Here is a 15599-nt window from a genome sequence, read left to right on the forward strand (position 1 = left end):
TTTGTTTTCCTTTGAGCGTTTAATTTGTTTATTCCTGTTTTCAAATGATCCCCAAGCAATATAGTTCCTGTAGCTGCGATCATCGTGGATTCAAGTTATTCACCTCCCAGAGGGTCAGACCTTTCATCAGTATGCCATTGGCACGAAGCAGCGAGTGTTGCATATTCATCGTCCGAGACACCGGCTAGAGGGCCTCCAAAAAGCCTGACGTTTTTTTGTTCTCAGAGCAAGGAAAACAATCCCTTCCCTTCCCCAGTCCCTCGATAAGGGTTTCTGTCCAATAACGGTGCTCTCTGCTCTGAGGCACATTTAACTGTGAAGTTTGCAGCGGGAGAGGCTTTCCTTCAAGCTGTTCGTGTTTTATCCTGGCAGGCTCCTCGAGGTTGTTGTGAGGAGTCTAGCCAGTTGGTGAGCTTTGTAATCTAAACCAGCTGTCCCAGGCTGAGGCCCCCATTTGCATTGTTTAACATACTTAGAAAATGAAGTGTTCATTTTTAACATTCCTCCTCCAATTGGTTTAATGCTGAATTACAGAAGAGAACTAAGCAAAACCAGGTGCTTTCTCTGTATTCTCTCCAGTGTCTGAGGAGGTACAGACGGCTCCCGAACTTCTCCATTACTTGCTATTTCATTCTTTGGACTATAAATGACTGAGGAACTGAAGTGCTAGCAGAGGGTAATGTTTGGAAAAACTTTCTAGTTATTCATCAGCACAGACTCTGGTTTTTTTCCACCTTTCCCCAACGGTTTTGGACATGCAAGGATTAAAAAGGTAAGTGGTATGCATGAAACTTCTTTACTTACTGAAGGGAAACCTACTTGTGGAAAATATCTGTGGCAGGGATTCGGTATGCCAATCCACTTGCTAAAGCCATTTGCAAAGAGACGGGATCTCAATGGTCAGAGGTGGGGAAGGACGATCTGCCTGTTATTAAGGCTGTGCTGTCTCTGACGAGTTCCTTCTTGATCTGTGCTTATACTCTGCGCTTTAGGAACCCCGGCATCCGCAGGAGTGCTGAATTGCGACAGCAAACGATCCCACTGGCTACAGTGACTGATTTGAAGCTAATTAGTTACTATTGCAGAAGTTAATTACTAGTTCAAAATATTTTGCCTGCTGGGCAAGCTACTGTGACCAGCTGAATATAGTCTTGATAGGTTGTGCTGCCTGCCCGTTAATAATTCTTGAGGGGATTTGAGCTCTAAAGTAACGAGCAAATTGAGGCGGTGGTTACAGGCAGAGGCAGTAAGGTCACCCCCCCACCAAGAGGAAAGAATATATCATCTTGTAACAACAGAAACTAAAGACTGTCTAGAAACGTATGAGTTTTGTCTGACCAGTTTTATAGGGGATTTTGTTAACGTGCGCTGCTCTGCAATAACGTAGAGCGTAGCCCAGTTGCTAGGTATGTTAACGTTCAGCTATAACCTGTTGTATTTCCTTCTAGTGCTGTTCTTGCTATATGCAAAGTGAGTATGCAGTCTCTATACCAGTGCATGCTTTAAAATCTCTTCAAAAAGATTTGAGGAATCAATACATGAAGTGCAAGCCTAAACGGGTAACGTTGTATTTTGAATGCTTTGCATCCAACTCTAAGGAAAAGTCTGTGCAGAATTTGCCTTTCCTTGTCACTCAAAAGCTGCCAAGAAGCACGATCTGATTCTGCGGCACTATGAACAACCATTTTAGGGTTTATGTTTACTTTTCAGAGCTTGTGCCTGTCTCCTCTTTTAAAACAAATTTGTTCAAATGTGTTGCTCACTGTTTGTGTGTGGTTTTGTCTGATGCATTTGTAGGTCTTGTTCAGCAACTCAGTTTGCACTGGAAATCAGAGACAGCTCTAAGAGAGAAAGTTGGCAGCTTGCTTGGGTAGCAGAACTAAGGCTACCTAAAATATCCCTTGCTTCCTGTACTGGTTTTGTGGGAACGTGTTGTATACAATTGCCGTTCAGAACTAGAATCCAAGATAAGCAAGATGTGGGTCTAATTGTATTGAGAAGAAATTTTATATAAGACAGTGGCAAAGCACTGAAATCCATAGTACATAGAAAAAATTAATTTCTTACTGTCCTTTCCTGGCTTTCTGTGTTTTAGTAAATGCTTGGGAATGGGAGTTTAGTTGACCAGAATTTTCATGCTCGAGGTAAGGAGTTCCAAATACAGCCGTGGAGCTCTGTTAGCGAGGGATCCTCTTCTTTCAGTTGCAGTGAAGAGACCCAGTAGGTCCCACTAGATGATAAGGGGATGTAACTGGGGAAGGCTCCATTGAAGATAGCAGCTTCTAGTAACTGATGACCTGGCAGTGTGTCTACTTGCAGAGCAACGTATTACTCAAGACTGAGTAAAGGGACAGAATCTGGCCCTAAGAAAATGGATTAATCTCAAATATAGTCTTCTGGGGATGAAATGCGGTTTAGCGGTTAGAGCAACTGGCTTGGTTTCAGGACCTCCTGCATGACATGTCTGCAGCCCTGCCAATGCGTTGCACTGTGAGCTTAGGCAAGGCCTGCGCTCTGGTTTACCCATCTGTAAAATGTGCATAATGTGCAAGAAAAACTTTGATATTCTCAAAAGAAATGTGTCAGAGAGGGGCAAAAATACTTTACTGATTATTACGCACTTGTTCATTAAGCAGCTGCTGCATGGGGTATCATAAAAAATAGATTAGTTAATAGACATGTTCGGTCTGATTCTGATCCCAGTTGCATAAAACCATAGTAAGATCAGTGACTCTGAGATCTGAATCTGGCCCACGGTTTTATTACTCCCTCTTAAGAGGCCAAATTCATGTTAGCAAATCTTTGTGGAATACACTGAAGTGCCACCAGAAATTAATTTGTCCATGTGTATTTAATTCTATATAATGAGCCTGGATATCAGAAGGTTTTCAGCCTATTTTCTATGCACATTACAGGATACTGACTGCTTTCACACTGGCCGTCTGCCTTTCGAGCCCTGGAAAAGCACAGGTGAGAGGTGCACCCAGAGATCTATGTACTGTTTTGTACTGAAGCGCTATATGGCATGAGACTTAACTGGCTAGCAGGTGAATAGGAAGCTCTGTGGTCTGGGGTTTACATGAAAAGGAAGCTGTGTGGTCTAAGGGTTTAGAGGGGAGAACGTGGAGCCAGCAGGATTCTGGAGTTGAACATGGACTGAGCTTATTGACTCATCCTTGCCAGCTCAGCAAAATATCCTTGTAGAAACCTGGACCTCACTGAAAACCTGATTCTGCCTCTGAACTGAACACTTCTGGAAAAGGAAATAAGAAAAGCCATCCCACGAGAGCAGGCACAGCTCGGTTCTGTGGTGGGGAACATCCACGTTTGGAAAACTTATTCATATAAATAGGTATTTTCTGTGTATAGCAGGATCTTGTCTTAAGACTGTTTAATTTTGGACTGTGATCCTGAATGACTGCATCTTAGTTTTCATTTTAATTTATGCCTGAAACCGTTTTCGTTCAAGAGGCAGGGCTTTTGAGGGTGGATGGAAGTAAAGCAGTCCAGTTCTTGAAATAGCAGAAGCATTAGTTCTTTGTGTTCTTGGGCTCCAAGTGGACTTTAAATTAGGAAAAACAGTTCCCAAAGGCATGTTAGGTTTGAATTCCTAGTTGATAATCCAGATATACTCAGTGTCCAGAGCTGCGTTTCTAAATACCTTTGCCAAAAGGCCCTGAAATGTAGTTGTTTTTTTTTCTATTGAAAATTGAAAATTTCCTGCACATGGCATGCTTATTGATATTTTTGTGAACATTGGATCTGTATGGGAAATGCTTTTCATGCCCCTGGAGAATTTTTGAGATGTCTTTAAGAGTTTGTTTTTATAATTTAAAAAATATTGTTTCCATTGCTATTTTTATAAAAACATCTTCTACCGTAAATTAATTTTGAAGTCTAAGCAAAAAGCAAGTTGAAACCAAGATGATAGCAACAAATCCTTTCTGAAGACATTGAAACCGGTCATTTCAATAATACTGGAATCTTTTCTAGAATAAAGTTATAGAAAGTTGTTGAAACCAGTTCTACACTAGTTTCAGTGTTTCTGAATAATCGTTTACTGTCTAAAAGAAAATAATTTCGTTAAAAACTATCTTAACATTTCCTGCTAACTAGGTGTGGCGTATATGCCACAGCACAGAAAAGAGAACAAAAAGTAGAGTACGTACATTCTTTAAAACGAGGCTGATTATACATTCTCCCATCAGAATATCTTGGCTTTCCACAGCATGGTACCAAAACATCTCAGAATGCCAAAATAAATCAAGGCAGAATTCCTTCATAGTTATTTGACACGTCTAGTAGTGGTTTTGTGTATTCATGTGTGCAAGTGGCAGGTGCAGTCCAAATAGTGCCATGTGTTTCAGTTCATGTCCCCTCCCTCGTTCCTGCAATGGCCCTGCAATGACTTACCCATCTCACCCCTTGTCTCCCACCTACAACTTACTACTTCTCCAAACATGAACCGAGTACTTTACTCTCCCACTGATTTCTTCTACGAAGTCCCAAAATAAGTGTCTTTATCATTCATTGTCACAATAAAAAAGGAAGAATCTTGAACACACTCCATCCCTCTGCCCTCTGGTTACTTCAGTGGTTCCTATTTTCTGGATATCTCTTGCTTACATTCCTTAGTATAACCTATTAGCTGGCAAGATCCTGTGCATGTGGAAACTGCTTGTCCTGTTGCTGAATAGCTGGAGGCCCAGTCGAAAACTAGGGAGAGCAGGGAATCCTTTTAATGGGCTTTGACACAACCAACACCAGGACTGTCACTGGTTTAGAACTGCTGAGGGTCACTGATGAGGAGCTGAAGACTCCAGCTTGCAGCACTGTGGGATAGGAAGGAAGAAGTAACCTTGCAAGCCTAGAACATGTGTCATTGTAAAGATTTATCCTCTAAAAATCAAAAGGTTTGGTGTAAAGTAAAAGCCTTACTTTTATTAAGCTTGTTATGTTTTAACTATGGCTACAATTCAGTCAGATGGCTAACATGTCGAGACATATGTGCTGAATTGTCTGTATGTGGCGTTTTAGAGCCTATTAGAGAAGTTAGCTAGTACCTTTTGCCTGAGCCCCCCTGTTCTGGCAAAAACAAGAACCCAAAATAGAAGAATGTACTTCTGTGTTAACAACTGGTATGGAGCCCATCGCACATCATGTGTTGGTTACCCCTGGGGAGATGAAGAGCCTGACATCGTCACCACCTGAGGGAACTGCCTTCTGAGTTAAGGGGCTGGTATACGTGCTGAGGTCTCAGGTCCATGCCTTGCTGACAGTCCTTTGGGGAAGGGACTTTATTTTGGTGTACTGTATAGTGCTGAACAATTGTACTAAGCATAATAAGCCAGACGAGCATTTGACTCTGCAACCCTCTCATTTCACAGTCACTGAGTGTCCTTTGTTTTCTCATTTTAGCAACAATGCACTAATGGGTTTGACCTGGACCGTGCCTCTGGGCAGTGCTTAGGTAGGACTTTAATTAAATCAATACATTTAAATTGGGGTTCAGAAATCCTGACTTTATTGAGTTAACATTGTGCTGCTGTTAGCATGTTTTAGTTGAAAAGTTCTTGCTGTGTGACAAATATGTGTGTTTGTGTATATCTATATACAAAAATATATATGTATATATATAAATACGTGTGTGTGTTTACATACCACAAGTAGATACCGATCTTCTTTGACATTGTTGAGATACTAATGGGCATTCAGTGCTTCTCAAATAGCTGTGATGCATTGAGATGAGTTTGGGAGCTCAGTCTAGTTGCCAAATGACAAGGGTTGTTTACCCTCCTCTCTCTCCTCCAGACTATTTACTATCTCTGTTGGCAGCCTCCACCTGGATAAAGTCTACCACTGCTCCAAGTAAATTGTTGAGGCAGTATAGGGAAACACACACTTTGCCCTATAGCACCTTTTTATCCATGGCATTCAGTCTCCAGGGCAGCATCTTCTGCGTGCATTAAAGTCACTCAGACAGTAAGGAAAAAAACAGCAACAGATTGCTTGCCCTGTCATAGCAACCTACTGCTTCTGAGAGCCAAGCGAATGCTCAGTTTGGCTAAACCATTTGTACCTTTCTAAATTTAATTCAGCAATGATCTCAATCAGAGCAAGAAAGAGGCCTGAACCACGTCCCCAGATCTGAACATCCCTAACTTTTTCTGTGGGAGGGAGCTCGGGAGTTCCAAATCAGGATCCAAGTTTCACAGCTGGGCAAACCAAACCACCAGTGTTTGAAATCCTGATCTGCATGTTGTGGTTTGGACAGACCCTCCAGCAGGAACAGGCGGTAGCATGCTGTAGCCATGTGTAAATCAGTGTTTAAACCAAACATATATAGAATAACAAAGCAGGCTTTCCCCTCTCCCTCTACCCTCTAATAGTGAAGTAAAACAAGTAAAACACAGGATATATTGAATATATGGGATGTTTCCTGTTTTAGTATGATCTAACTTCAAAATGAGGCTCCACATGGAAGGATTAGCTTTTCCGTTCAAAAAGAGTATTAAATTTTTTAGCAAAGTCTTGAGAAAAACATGTTAACTATTTTTTGGATAGGTCCCATTAAGAAGCAATCACTCATTTAACTTCTGCAATTTCCTTCCAGATATTGATGAATGTCGGACTATTCCTGAGGCCTGCAGAGGAGATATGGTGTGCGTCAACCAGAATGGTGGCTATTTATGCGTACCCCGAACAAACCCAGTGTATCGGTCACCATATCTGAATCCTTATTCAAATATTTATCCACCGCCCCAAGCACCAGGCCCTGTTCCTAACTACCCTACTGTTACAAGACCTCTGATCTGTCGATTTGGTTACCAGTTGGATGAAAACAATCAGTGTGCTGGTAAGTAGTAGAAATCTTTATTCTGTATCTTTATTTACACTAAAGCTTGTCCGACATTGGAGAAACAGTTGTCCTGCAATTGCCCTTTAGTTATTGTATCACTCAAGCCCAGTCTTTTGAAGTTCAGCTACTTTTTTTAAAGGATGTGAGCTCTACGTTTCATATAGTCACTATTCAGTGCAAGCTAAGATATCATTTAGTCCTACTATTTAATCGCAAAACCCACTTTTATGAGAGATGTAATGTTTTTATGAGGTAAAGAACCATCTGATGGCAGGCGATTTGTCAGTGCATCAAAGGCATGCCTTTTATGCTTATGATTCTGTCCTTGAGCGAGAAGATAGATGGTCCTCCATTTGAAGCACTAAATCGGGACTCAGGAAAGCTTGATTCAGTTCTTGGCAGGATGTGACCTTGTTCAGATTTCTGCACCTCGATCTTCCTCCTTGAAATGGTCTAAATAAGAGTTGTTTCCTCCCATGCTTTGTATTCTTCACTTAAACTGTGAGCCCTTTGGAGCACATCTAAAGGGTGGTATACAACTCTTGGAGCTTATCTAGAGGGTGGTACACGACTCTTAGCACTACCATTGCTTTAATGACTATAGACTTGAGCTGAGACTGGAACTCCCTTGTTCCAGGCACTGCGCAAACACACGGGGAAAGAATCACTGCCCCAGCAGGGCGTTCACATTGTCTTAGCACCTTGGTATTCCCCGATCTCCAACACAAAAACTAAATAACCCTATGAAAAATTTCTTGTGTTGGTAGTTTTTCTACTTTTGCATCTTTTGCTAGATTCTGATTCCACTTACCTCATTTTATACTGTGTTTAACTTGGATACAAGCTGCTCCTGTGTTACTCAAATTTAAGGGAGATTTAGATTATATCCCTTTGGTTTGCTTGCTTTTGATAATGTCATGTTGTGAAGGAATGGAGAGAAAATTTCTGAACTAGGTTAAAGTAAATTCCACTGGCCAAAATATTTATTTTGATGCCAAACTTGGAATCAAGAGATCAGGATCAAACTGATCATTGGCAGCTGCTCAGGGTAAATGCTGGAGATATAGCCCACAGGTCTACCACAAAGTTAATCTATAACCACTACTTATTTCTGTGTCTCAGTTGTCCTCATGGTAAAGTGAGTTTTTTATCTGTTGTTATATGTAGCTAATTGTCTGAAGGTTTTTATCAAAATCTTTTTTGAAATAGGACTGGTCTTTGACAAGAAAAAAAGCCCAAACTACAGAAGATATGAGCTTTCAATAGAGAATTTTGCCTGTCTGTAGACTAAGGAACTGCGCTTAACTCAGAACATTTCTTTTTGAATGCTGCTGCAGAACACACAAGAGCTAAAACTGACTTGTTTTTTGGGCTGATTCTGCCCTATTGTCTGAAATTTCTGGCAGGACTTGGTTTCAGATGGTGTACTTTGTTTGCTTCCCTAGTGAGGAGACCATGATGCTTCACAGGAGCTGTGAAAGTCTAGATTTAAATTCAGCTACTTTCTGTATTTGACAGTATTTCTGTATTTTCTGTATTTTCTGTATTGAAAATTCAGCATTTTTCTGTATTTGAATCATTGCCGTTATTATGTTCCAAGGTGGGAAAAATGTATCTTCTGACCAGCATTAGTAGTAATACCTACTGGAAAATTGAAAGAACTGTTTTTTTAATGAGGAGTTTTGAAATCCTGGGATAACTGATGAGTTTGCTGTAAAAATAAGCGTGTATACTACCCAGTCCTTTGAAAAGTGCAACTAGTCCTTCTGATCTTAGCAAATTGATCAACCTCAGCTGCTTTATCTACTGGTTTGTAGGCTTCCAGGAGTGTTTTCATTTTGCTAACTTTGATGTAGATGAATCAGGAAACAGGGCAGTTAGTGGAAAAGAAGTGCTGAAATCAAAGGGGAAATGAAAGCCCTATATTTTACTCTCTCTGACCTGCTGCACGCAAACCATACTAATCAAAACAGGTGGATTTTGGAAACTCTTACAGTGGATCTTCCAGCCTGCGAAGGGCATATATGTTCCTATCCACACTGGCAGAAATGTGAGGACTAATGCTTTCTTCAGCCAGGGCTCTTCACTTCTGTCATTTTAACTTTCAAATACGGGAATTTAATTGTGAGAGAAAGTTTGATGAATAGAGACATTAACAAGAATAGAAGGGAGAGGACCGACTGCCATTTGAGGACCACAGTTAGCTGGAAGCAGTTTTTGAAAGTCTACATCAGGTTTGAATTTGGGCAGATGATGGATTATATTTGTGTTAGAGGAAGAAAAACAAAACTTAAAGAAAACAAGACCTGTCAGAGGGAAGGGGTCTCTGCTGGTGTTACGTTTCATTTTTCGTTTAGTGAAATCCTCTGGAGACATTCACTGTCTTGATGCTGTATTTATTTTTGTATCTGCGTGCCCTAGGATTGGAAACGCGAGCACCAAGGGAAGTGGTATGAGCACATGTCTCACTGCGGTGATGGTAGGAAGGACTGATCCTCTGTTTCCAGGACTTCTGGTGCAGTTAACATGGGTGACGTGCAGCCTCGTGCTTGAAGGCCTTGAAGATGAGGCACCAGGGAACCTTGACAGGGTCCTCAGAAACCACTAAAATTTCACTCAGGTCATTCAAGAAAGTCTGAATCGCAGGAATCATAGCTCCGTCTTATTCTAAGTTAATTATAAGCATTGCATCATGTTAATAGTATTTCAGTTGCTCTGTGCTTCCCTGCTTGTCAGCATTCAGCATGCTCTTAGGATACGAAGCCCTTCAAGGGTTAATTTTGTAGTGGAATGGTTGAAAAGAGTAAGCTGGAAGCTATTTTGCCCAGTAGCTGAGCCACTATATAGCTTACAGGTTTGTTATGTTGGTGTTCTGGCACCACCTGCCAGCATCCTCTTTCCAAACAGAATTAGTCACAGGTATTTCCATTAGAGATGATGAGATTTTTTGCTATTGACTTCAGGGGAACCAGAGCTATTCTAATGCCAATGTTTCTGAGAAATCTCCAATTTTTAACAGAGTACACATTTTTGTCTGGTCAGATATGGGGTTACAGGTCTGGGCCACATTAGCTAGGCCAACAGAAATCTTTACTTTCTCTTTGAATTCCAGTCAAAACAGCTTATTAAACACAGGAACCTTCCCTGGGAGATTTGCAGCCTCAGCTTTGAAGCGCTGAGCTTGTTCAAGAGATTTCCAAAGTGAAGCAGGATAAAAATTTGATCTGAAAGCTGTATGAGACTTAACAAGCTCTTTTTTACTTTATCCCCCCCCTTTGCCAGAGCTGACAGAAACGCAGGAAGGCTGTGAGAGGGTCGCTCTGGCCTGGCCTGGCATCTGGCCTGCCTGCCAAGGCTCCACGTTCCCTGGCTCTCAGAGGAATGTGCACCCCGGGTGGTTCAAATAACATTCCCCCTCGTGGGGGCTGATATATTCCAACACAGCAAAAAAAGAAATATAAGGCATTCTTCTCCCTTTCAAGCTTTTTTGGCCTTATCCGTTCTGGCCTGGATGGTCATAGACAGGGGTTAGGTGTCCACGTTCCTTCCCCATCCTGTTCACCACTCAGTCTTAACAAGATTCTTTTATCTCCAGATATCGTCCTTTGTGAAAACAAAACCTTTTCTGGCACAAGTGCATCTCAAAGACATCTGTCAGTGACCGCTTTGCCCACTCCAGTGTCCTCTGCGTGGTGCAGAAGTAGCTGTAGCCATTTGTGGCAGCAGGCAGAGAAATATTTTAATGATAATTACTTTTTAATTCTTCTGTGGGTTTGATTCCTGATACATGGTATTTTTACCCCTAGAGTTGCTGAATGCTTCGTATCTTATATGTATAAATGTACTGTGTTTTCAACAGCACAAAGTCTGTATAGACTCCTTCCAAAGCAGGTTGGGAATGATTTATAACCACAATTAACGCTGGAATAAAAGACCACATACAGGAAAAAGCAAAGAACATCTAGCGCAAGAGCCCTGCTTGAACTGTTTGTCTTCTAACACTACTTGTCTATAAATAGAGAATGGTTAGTCATAATAATTACTTTTTGTTCAAGGAACTTGGTCTAGTAACTGTTGGCAAGATTAAACTGGAGCGAGGGCCCATGTTCTTGCATTATACATTCGTAAGCTGAGAGCTCTTTCCAATTTCCCTTCGCTCCACCTTGCTGTTTCCTGATTTACAATGATCTTTAAAACATGCCTCAAACACAGATCCTTCTGGGCATTGTGGAAAGAACTGTAATGGGTGGGCTCTTATTTTTGCTTTCTCTCCCATTAATGCACGTGCACAATGTGAGGAGATGATGGGGGTGGGGAGGCATCTAAAAGGTTTGAACGGAGGGATTGGAGAAAGCAGACCGCAAAGACAGAGAAGTAGATGTTAGGAAAGGTATAAGCATAAGGCAAGATGAATATGACCTAGAGACAGAAAGAAGGGAGGAGGCCAGAAGAGTTAACAAAAAAAAAAAAAAAGGCATCATCTTTGTTTTTAAAACAAAAGCTAAAAGGAAGAAACATGAAAACAGAGGGAAATGGAAGGATGCTCTTTCCAAGCGTAAGAGAGAATTGTTCTTCAAGGCCTCATCTGTGGAGTAGTCATTGCTTCAGCTTTCTTCATTTCTCAAAGACTGCCAGGACCTCCTACGTTCCCCACCTACAGGTCTCCAGTCCTACATTCGTGGAGTGAAACTCCTTCCTTCAAAACATTACCTTTGCACAGATGGGTTTTAGATCATTATCATTTATATTGCAAGCATACCCACATCCAAGCCTGCAACTGTACTGACCTGCCCTGTGCGCAACCTCGTTAAGAACAGCCTATGCCTAGATGAGTTTTCAAGCAAACTAAAGGAACCAGATGTGCGTGTCTGGGGAGAGGGGAGGGAAATGAGGATACAGGGAACCGAAAGGAGGTGCCCAGGTCTTGCAGCAGGGCCGTGGCTGTGCTGGGGATAGAGCCCAGAATTCCTTATCCAATGGCTTAGCCACTAATCGAGGCTGCCTCCTAATAGTGACTTTTCCTCTCCGGGCATATAGAAACAGGAGGAAGAAAAGGAGGGAAATGCAGCAAGGAGATTATGCCCTGGAAGGGGCTGTGTAAAGCAAAACCAAAAGGAATCCACTCCTGCCGTTGCCTTTTTTAACCCTATTTGGTTCAGCTCTGTGTCTTTCCCTTTTCCTCTTGGTCTGTGAGACAATATCTCTTTTGCTATTCCAGAGGGCCAGTTCCTGAAGGCTATGCATGGTCCCTGTTAGGGCAGCACTGCCATCGTGTTTGAATTAACAAGAAAAAAAAAGAAAGATTGCATGAGAAAAGGTTCTGCAAGAGGTTGAGGGCAGCCCCCTGAAAGGATATGTAATCAATGACAACTCCTGATTAAATTGAGGGCCATGATGTGTAGCCTTTATTCGTAAGATGGTTTTCCTGTTGGGTTTTGTGTGGGGAAATACAAATTCGGACCTCATGCTGCCGTAGCAACAGAAAAGTTGCCTCTGAAACATCTCAAGAAGAAGCTATAGATGGTGGCTAAGGCTTGAGTTGGAGGATTTTGCATTCAGTTCCTGACTTTGCCATAGATAAACGTACTGGATATTTTGGGGCTTCAGATCATTCTGTGTAAACTGAAATAATAATTCATTTTCAGGATTGTACCAAGGATAATTTCACTAGTAGATGATAGGTGCTGAGACAAGTCCCTGACAAGTAGGTAAAAATATGTAAACAGGAGAAAAAAGGCCCAGTTTAATAATCCTACAACAGTGAAGCTCAAAGTGAGACATGTGGAACTTACTTACCTCCCTAGTGCATTAGACTGATTGGAAATCACTGGGCACTTTTGTCTATGTTTCTGCATAGGTCAGAGGAGAGGGGAAGTCCCAGAACTTTATCAGTATCTCCCATTTACTTCAGGAATACCTGTGCTACAAAAGCTTTCAGTGGTTATTTGATCCTGGAGTTTTTCTGTCACCATCTACTTATGCTGTGCTCATTTCATGTTTTAGCATAATTCAAGATGGTTGACCCTTGATTATCTAATGTAATGAGACTAGACAAGCCAGGTAAAATAAAGACGTGAAAAATACAAACCATGTACATTAAGATAGAAGACCATATGCCGGGGGACTAATGGAAGAAGGATCATTAACATCATAGAGAGCAGACATACTTGACATAGCCCTGTCCCATTGGACAAACCCACATTGTACAGCTCCAGACAAACATGACTATAATTTTTTTGGGTCCAGCCTCAGTGCTTCTGATCTCATGGCCTGATCTATTCACAACCCCAACAATCTTCATAAAGGTAATCAAGAGTTGACCATAAAATATTCATGGGCAAAAAAGTACATCTGAAAACACACAGAGCTCCTTCCTCCCTCAGGAAACCATTGCACCAGCACGGAGGATGGACTGGGACTGAGGAAAGGCAAGATTCAGCTAGTCCCTACAGTAAGGTCTATCAGTAGGGTCATTCCTACAGAAATTTGACCATCAATAAACGTATCCTCCCCCAGCAGAATTTACCAAGGAGAATGAGGGTGGAAATGCTGCTTTTCACTGAAGTGAATCCATTTGTGGTGGAGGAGTTGGCTTGATAGAAAAGGTTGCTGTATGTATCTGTCTGTAGCAGGGTAAACTGAGCTTTCTGTGGCTTGGATTATTCCTTCCTTCATTCCTCGCTAAGTGCAGTGTGGGAGGAGTACGGTCGGGTGGTTAAAGCACAGGCGAGTGCTTCGTTTATTTGTGAAGCTTCTACTACTTACAAAGCAATGAGTAAAATTGAACCAAGAAATATAACGTGCAAGCCAAGAGGGCTGGCATGTTATTAAGAACACTGGCATCTCTGTGTACTGGAATGAAAAATAGCAGGCTCCTGGGTATGGCAAAGTGTAACAGTGAGTCCAAGTCCATCATTCTGCATGTCAGTGCCCTTCAAGCATCACTGACTGACTGTATTTGTGTGTGGTCATGTGAGAAGGGAAAATAAAATAAACACAACTACAGTATAGCCACAACTGAACTTGACTGAACTACAGTCATACTGGGTAGAGAGCTGGATAGTCAACTGGAGACCAAAAACTCTTAGACCTCTGATTACGGTCCCCATTGACTTTGGTGAAGATTTTAGGATCTTGGAGCAGAAGTTCTTGCAGTGAATTTATTAGGTTTAAGTTAGTCTGTCTTGAGCCTAAGCCACTGACCATAAGTAGCTTATGGTCAGGGAGTTGGGTACCATATTTTCCTTCTGCCAGATTCCTGATACCATGATAAGGATTTCCTAGACATTTTGAGGGAAGAATAGACAGCTGGTCAGAAGATCACCTTATGATTAAAAACTGTGGCCACCAGGAGTGTTTGAATTTGCTTTCAATTTTAGCTTGAGCTAAACTGATTCTATCCGTGGAAGTGTCTTCACCTGCTTATTAGGGGTGATTAAAAGTTTTCTGGTTTCTTCTGTACTGAGGCTGGGAGCCAGGAGGGGCATACGGAGGGGGACAGCTGATGAGAGTGTGTCACGATACAAAACATAACTGGTTTGTATGCAGAGCAGGGGCATAAGCACAGGGACAATGTCCATGTCTTGTTAGATGTGCAGGCCACAGTCCAGTCACAGGAAGGTGACTTTCTAGATCTTTCTAGACTGTGACCTCTCTATTTCATGATGTGTTTCAGTTTTCCCTCTTTCTTGGAATTGTATGATACTTTCGTATACAAGGTGGCAAGAAACCAGGAATCCCATCTCCCTTGTACTTTGTAGACTGCAGAGGGAAAGAGTGTGCAAGGAAAAGAGGTTTAACTGATACTCTGGGTTTTGGTTGGTTTAATGGCTTCGGCTAAGCTTGGTCTCTGAATTGGGGGTTATTGGTCACTGGGCTCTGAGCCAGATAATACATAGACTTCAGTTGTCACCAAGAGCTAGTTGGCAGGAGGTTATATCTGACTCACTTCAGAGGAGCAGTAACCGTGCCCAGCCTGCCATATCCTCAGGTATGTGCTGGCCAGGGCAGGGCTCTCACCCCTGCTGTTAATCTCTGAATGATTCCTTAGACTCACTGCAAACAGCGATTTGATATGTGGGGCTTTGCGGCCGCCTTGCCTTTATTATGTCTTACTTCCAGGGATTTCAGCAGTGCCAGATCACTTAAAGGCACTATGTACCGATTAGCTCTCTCTGCTCTGGAGCAGATTTTCCTGTGTGGGATAGCTATCACGCAAGGCAATCCCGCCAACTAGACAATTACAGGGCTTAAAAGAAAATTAAGTCACTTAACGGTGCTGGAAGATTGACAGACTTCATAAGTACCGTTTCCCGATCCATTGGCTCTGTGGCTTGTTCTTCTCTCATTTTCCTATGGGTGTTGGTTTTGGCTGTGGATGATAGTTCATGCCTAGCTTTCTGCTGGGACCCTCAGGGACTTTGGTTGCATGAGTGATGCCTTCTCTACCTCCCTGTGGCATAACGTGCAGAGTTCAGTACGTGATAGAGTGTCTTTCCTTACCTGAAAGGCTCATTTATTTTCAGCGCCCTTCATAGCATCAGCATTCTGCTCAGGCCTATGTTAATTTTTGCATATATTTGCAGCACCCACAGTGCCTAGAGATGGCAGTGTTCTCAATGACTTAAAAGTCACCATTTTTCTTGGCCTCTCCCTTATATTTTTTGGGTCAGCTTTGTTTCTTTTCACTTGGTTCCAGTCTGAAATTGGCCATGGTTATATGTCACAATCAAGATGTTAA

At 42.0% G+C, this 15599-nt stretch overlaps 1 protein-coding gene across 1 annotated transcript in view; it reads left to right on the plus strand.

Moving 5' to 3' along the window:
• The first annotated feature begins 300 nt into the window (after positions 1 to 300).
• The window catches only part of FBLN5 (fibulin 5), a 47177-nt gene continuing 31878 nt past the window's right edge, over positions 301 to 15599 (plus strand). Inside the window, exons 1-4 of the mRNA XM_075151246.1 lie at positions 301 to 772; positions 2916 to 2970; positions 5419 to 5470; positions 6614 to 6856. Of these exons, the coding sequence (XP_075007347.1) occupies positions 756 to 772; positions 2916 to 2970; positions 5419 to 5470; positions 6614 to 6856 (367 nt within the window). The 5' untranslated portion in view covers positions 301 to 755. The remainder of the gene's footprint in view (positions 773 to 2915; positions 2971 to 5418; positions 5471 to 6613; positions 6857 to 15599) is intronic.

Source organism: Calonectris borealis, chromosome 5, assembly GCF_964195595.1.
Source record: "Calonectris borealis chromosome 5, bCalBor7.hap1.2, whole genome shotgun sequence".
Lineage (NCBI taxonomy): Eukaryota > Metazoa > Chordata > Aves > Procellariiformes > Procellariidae > Calonectris > Calonectris borealis.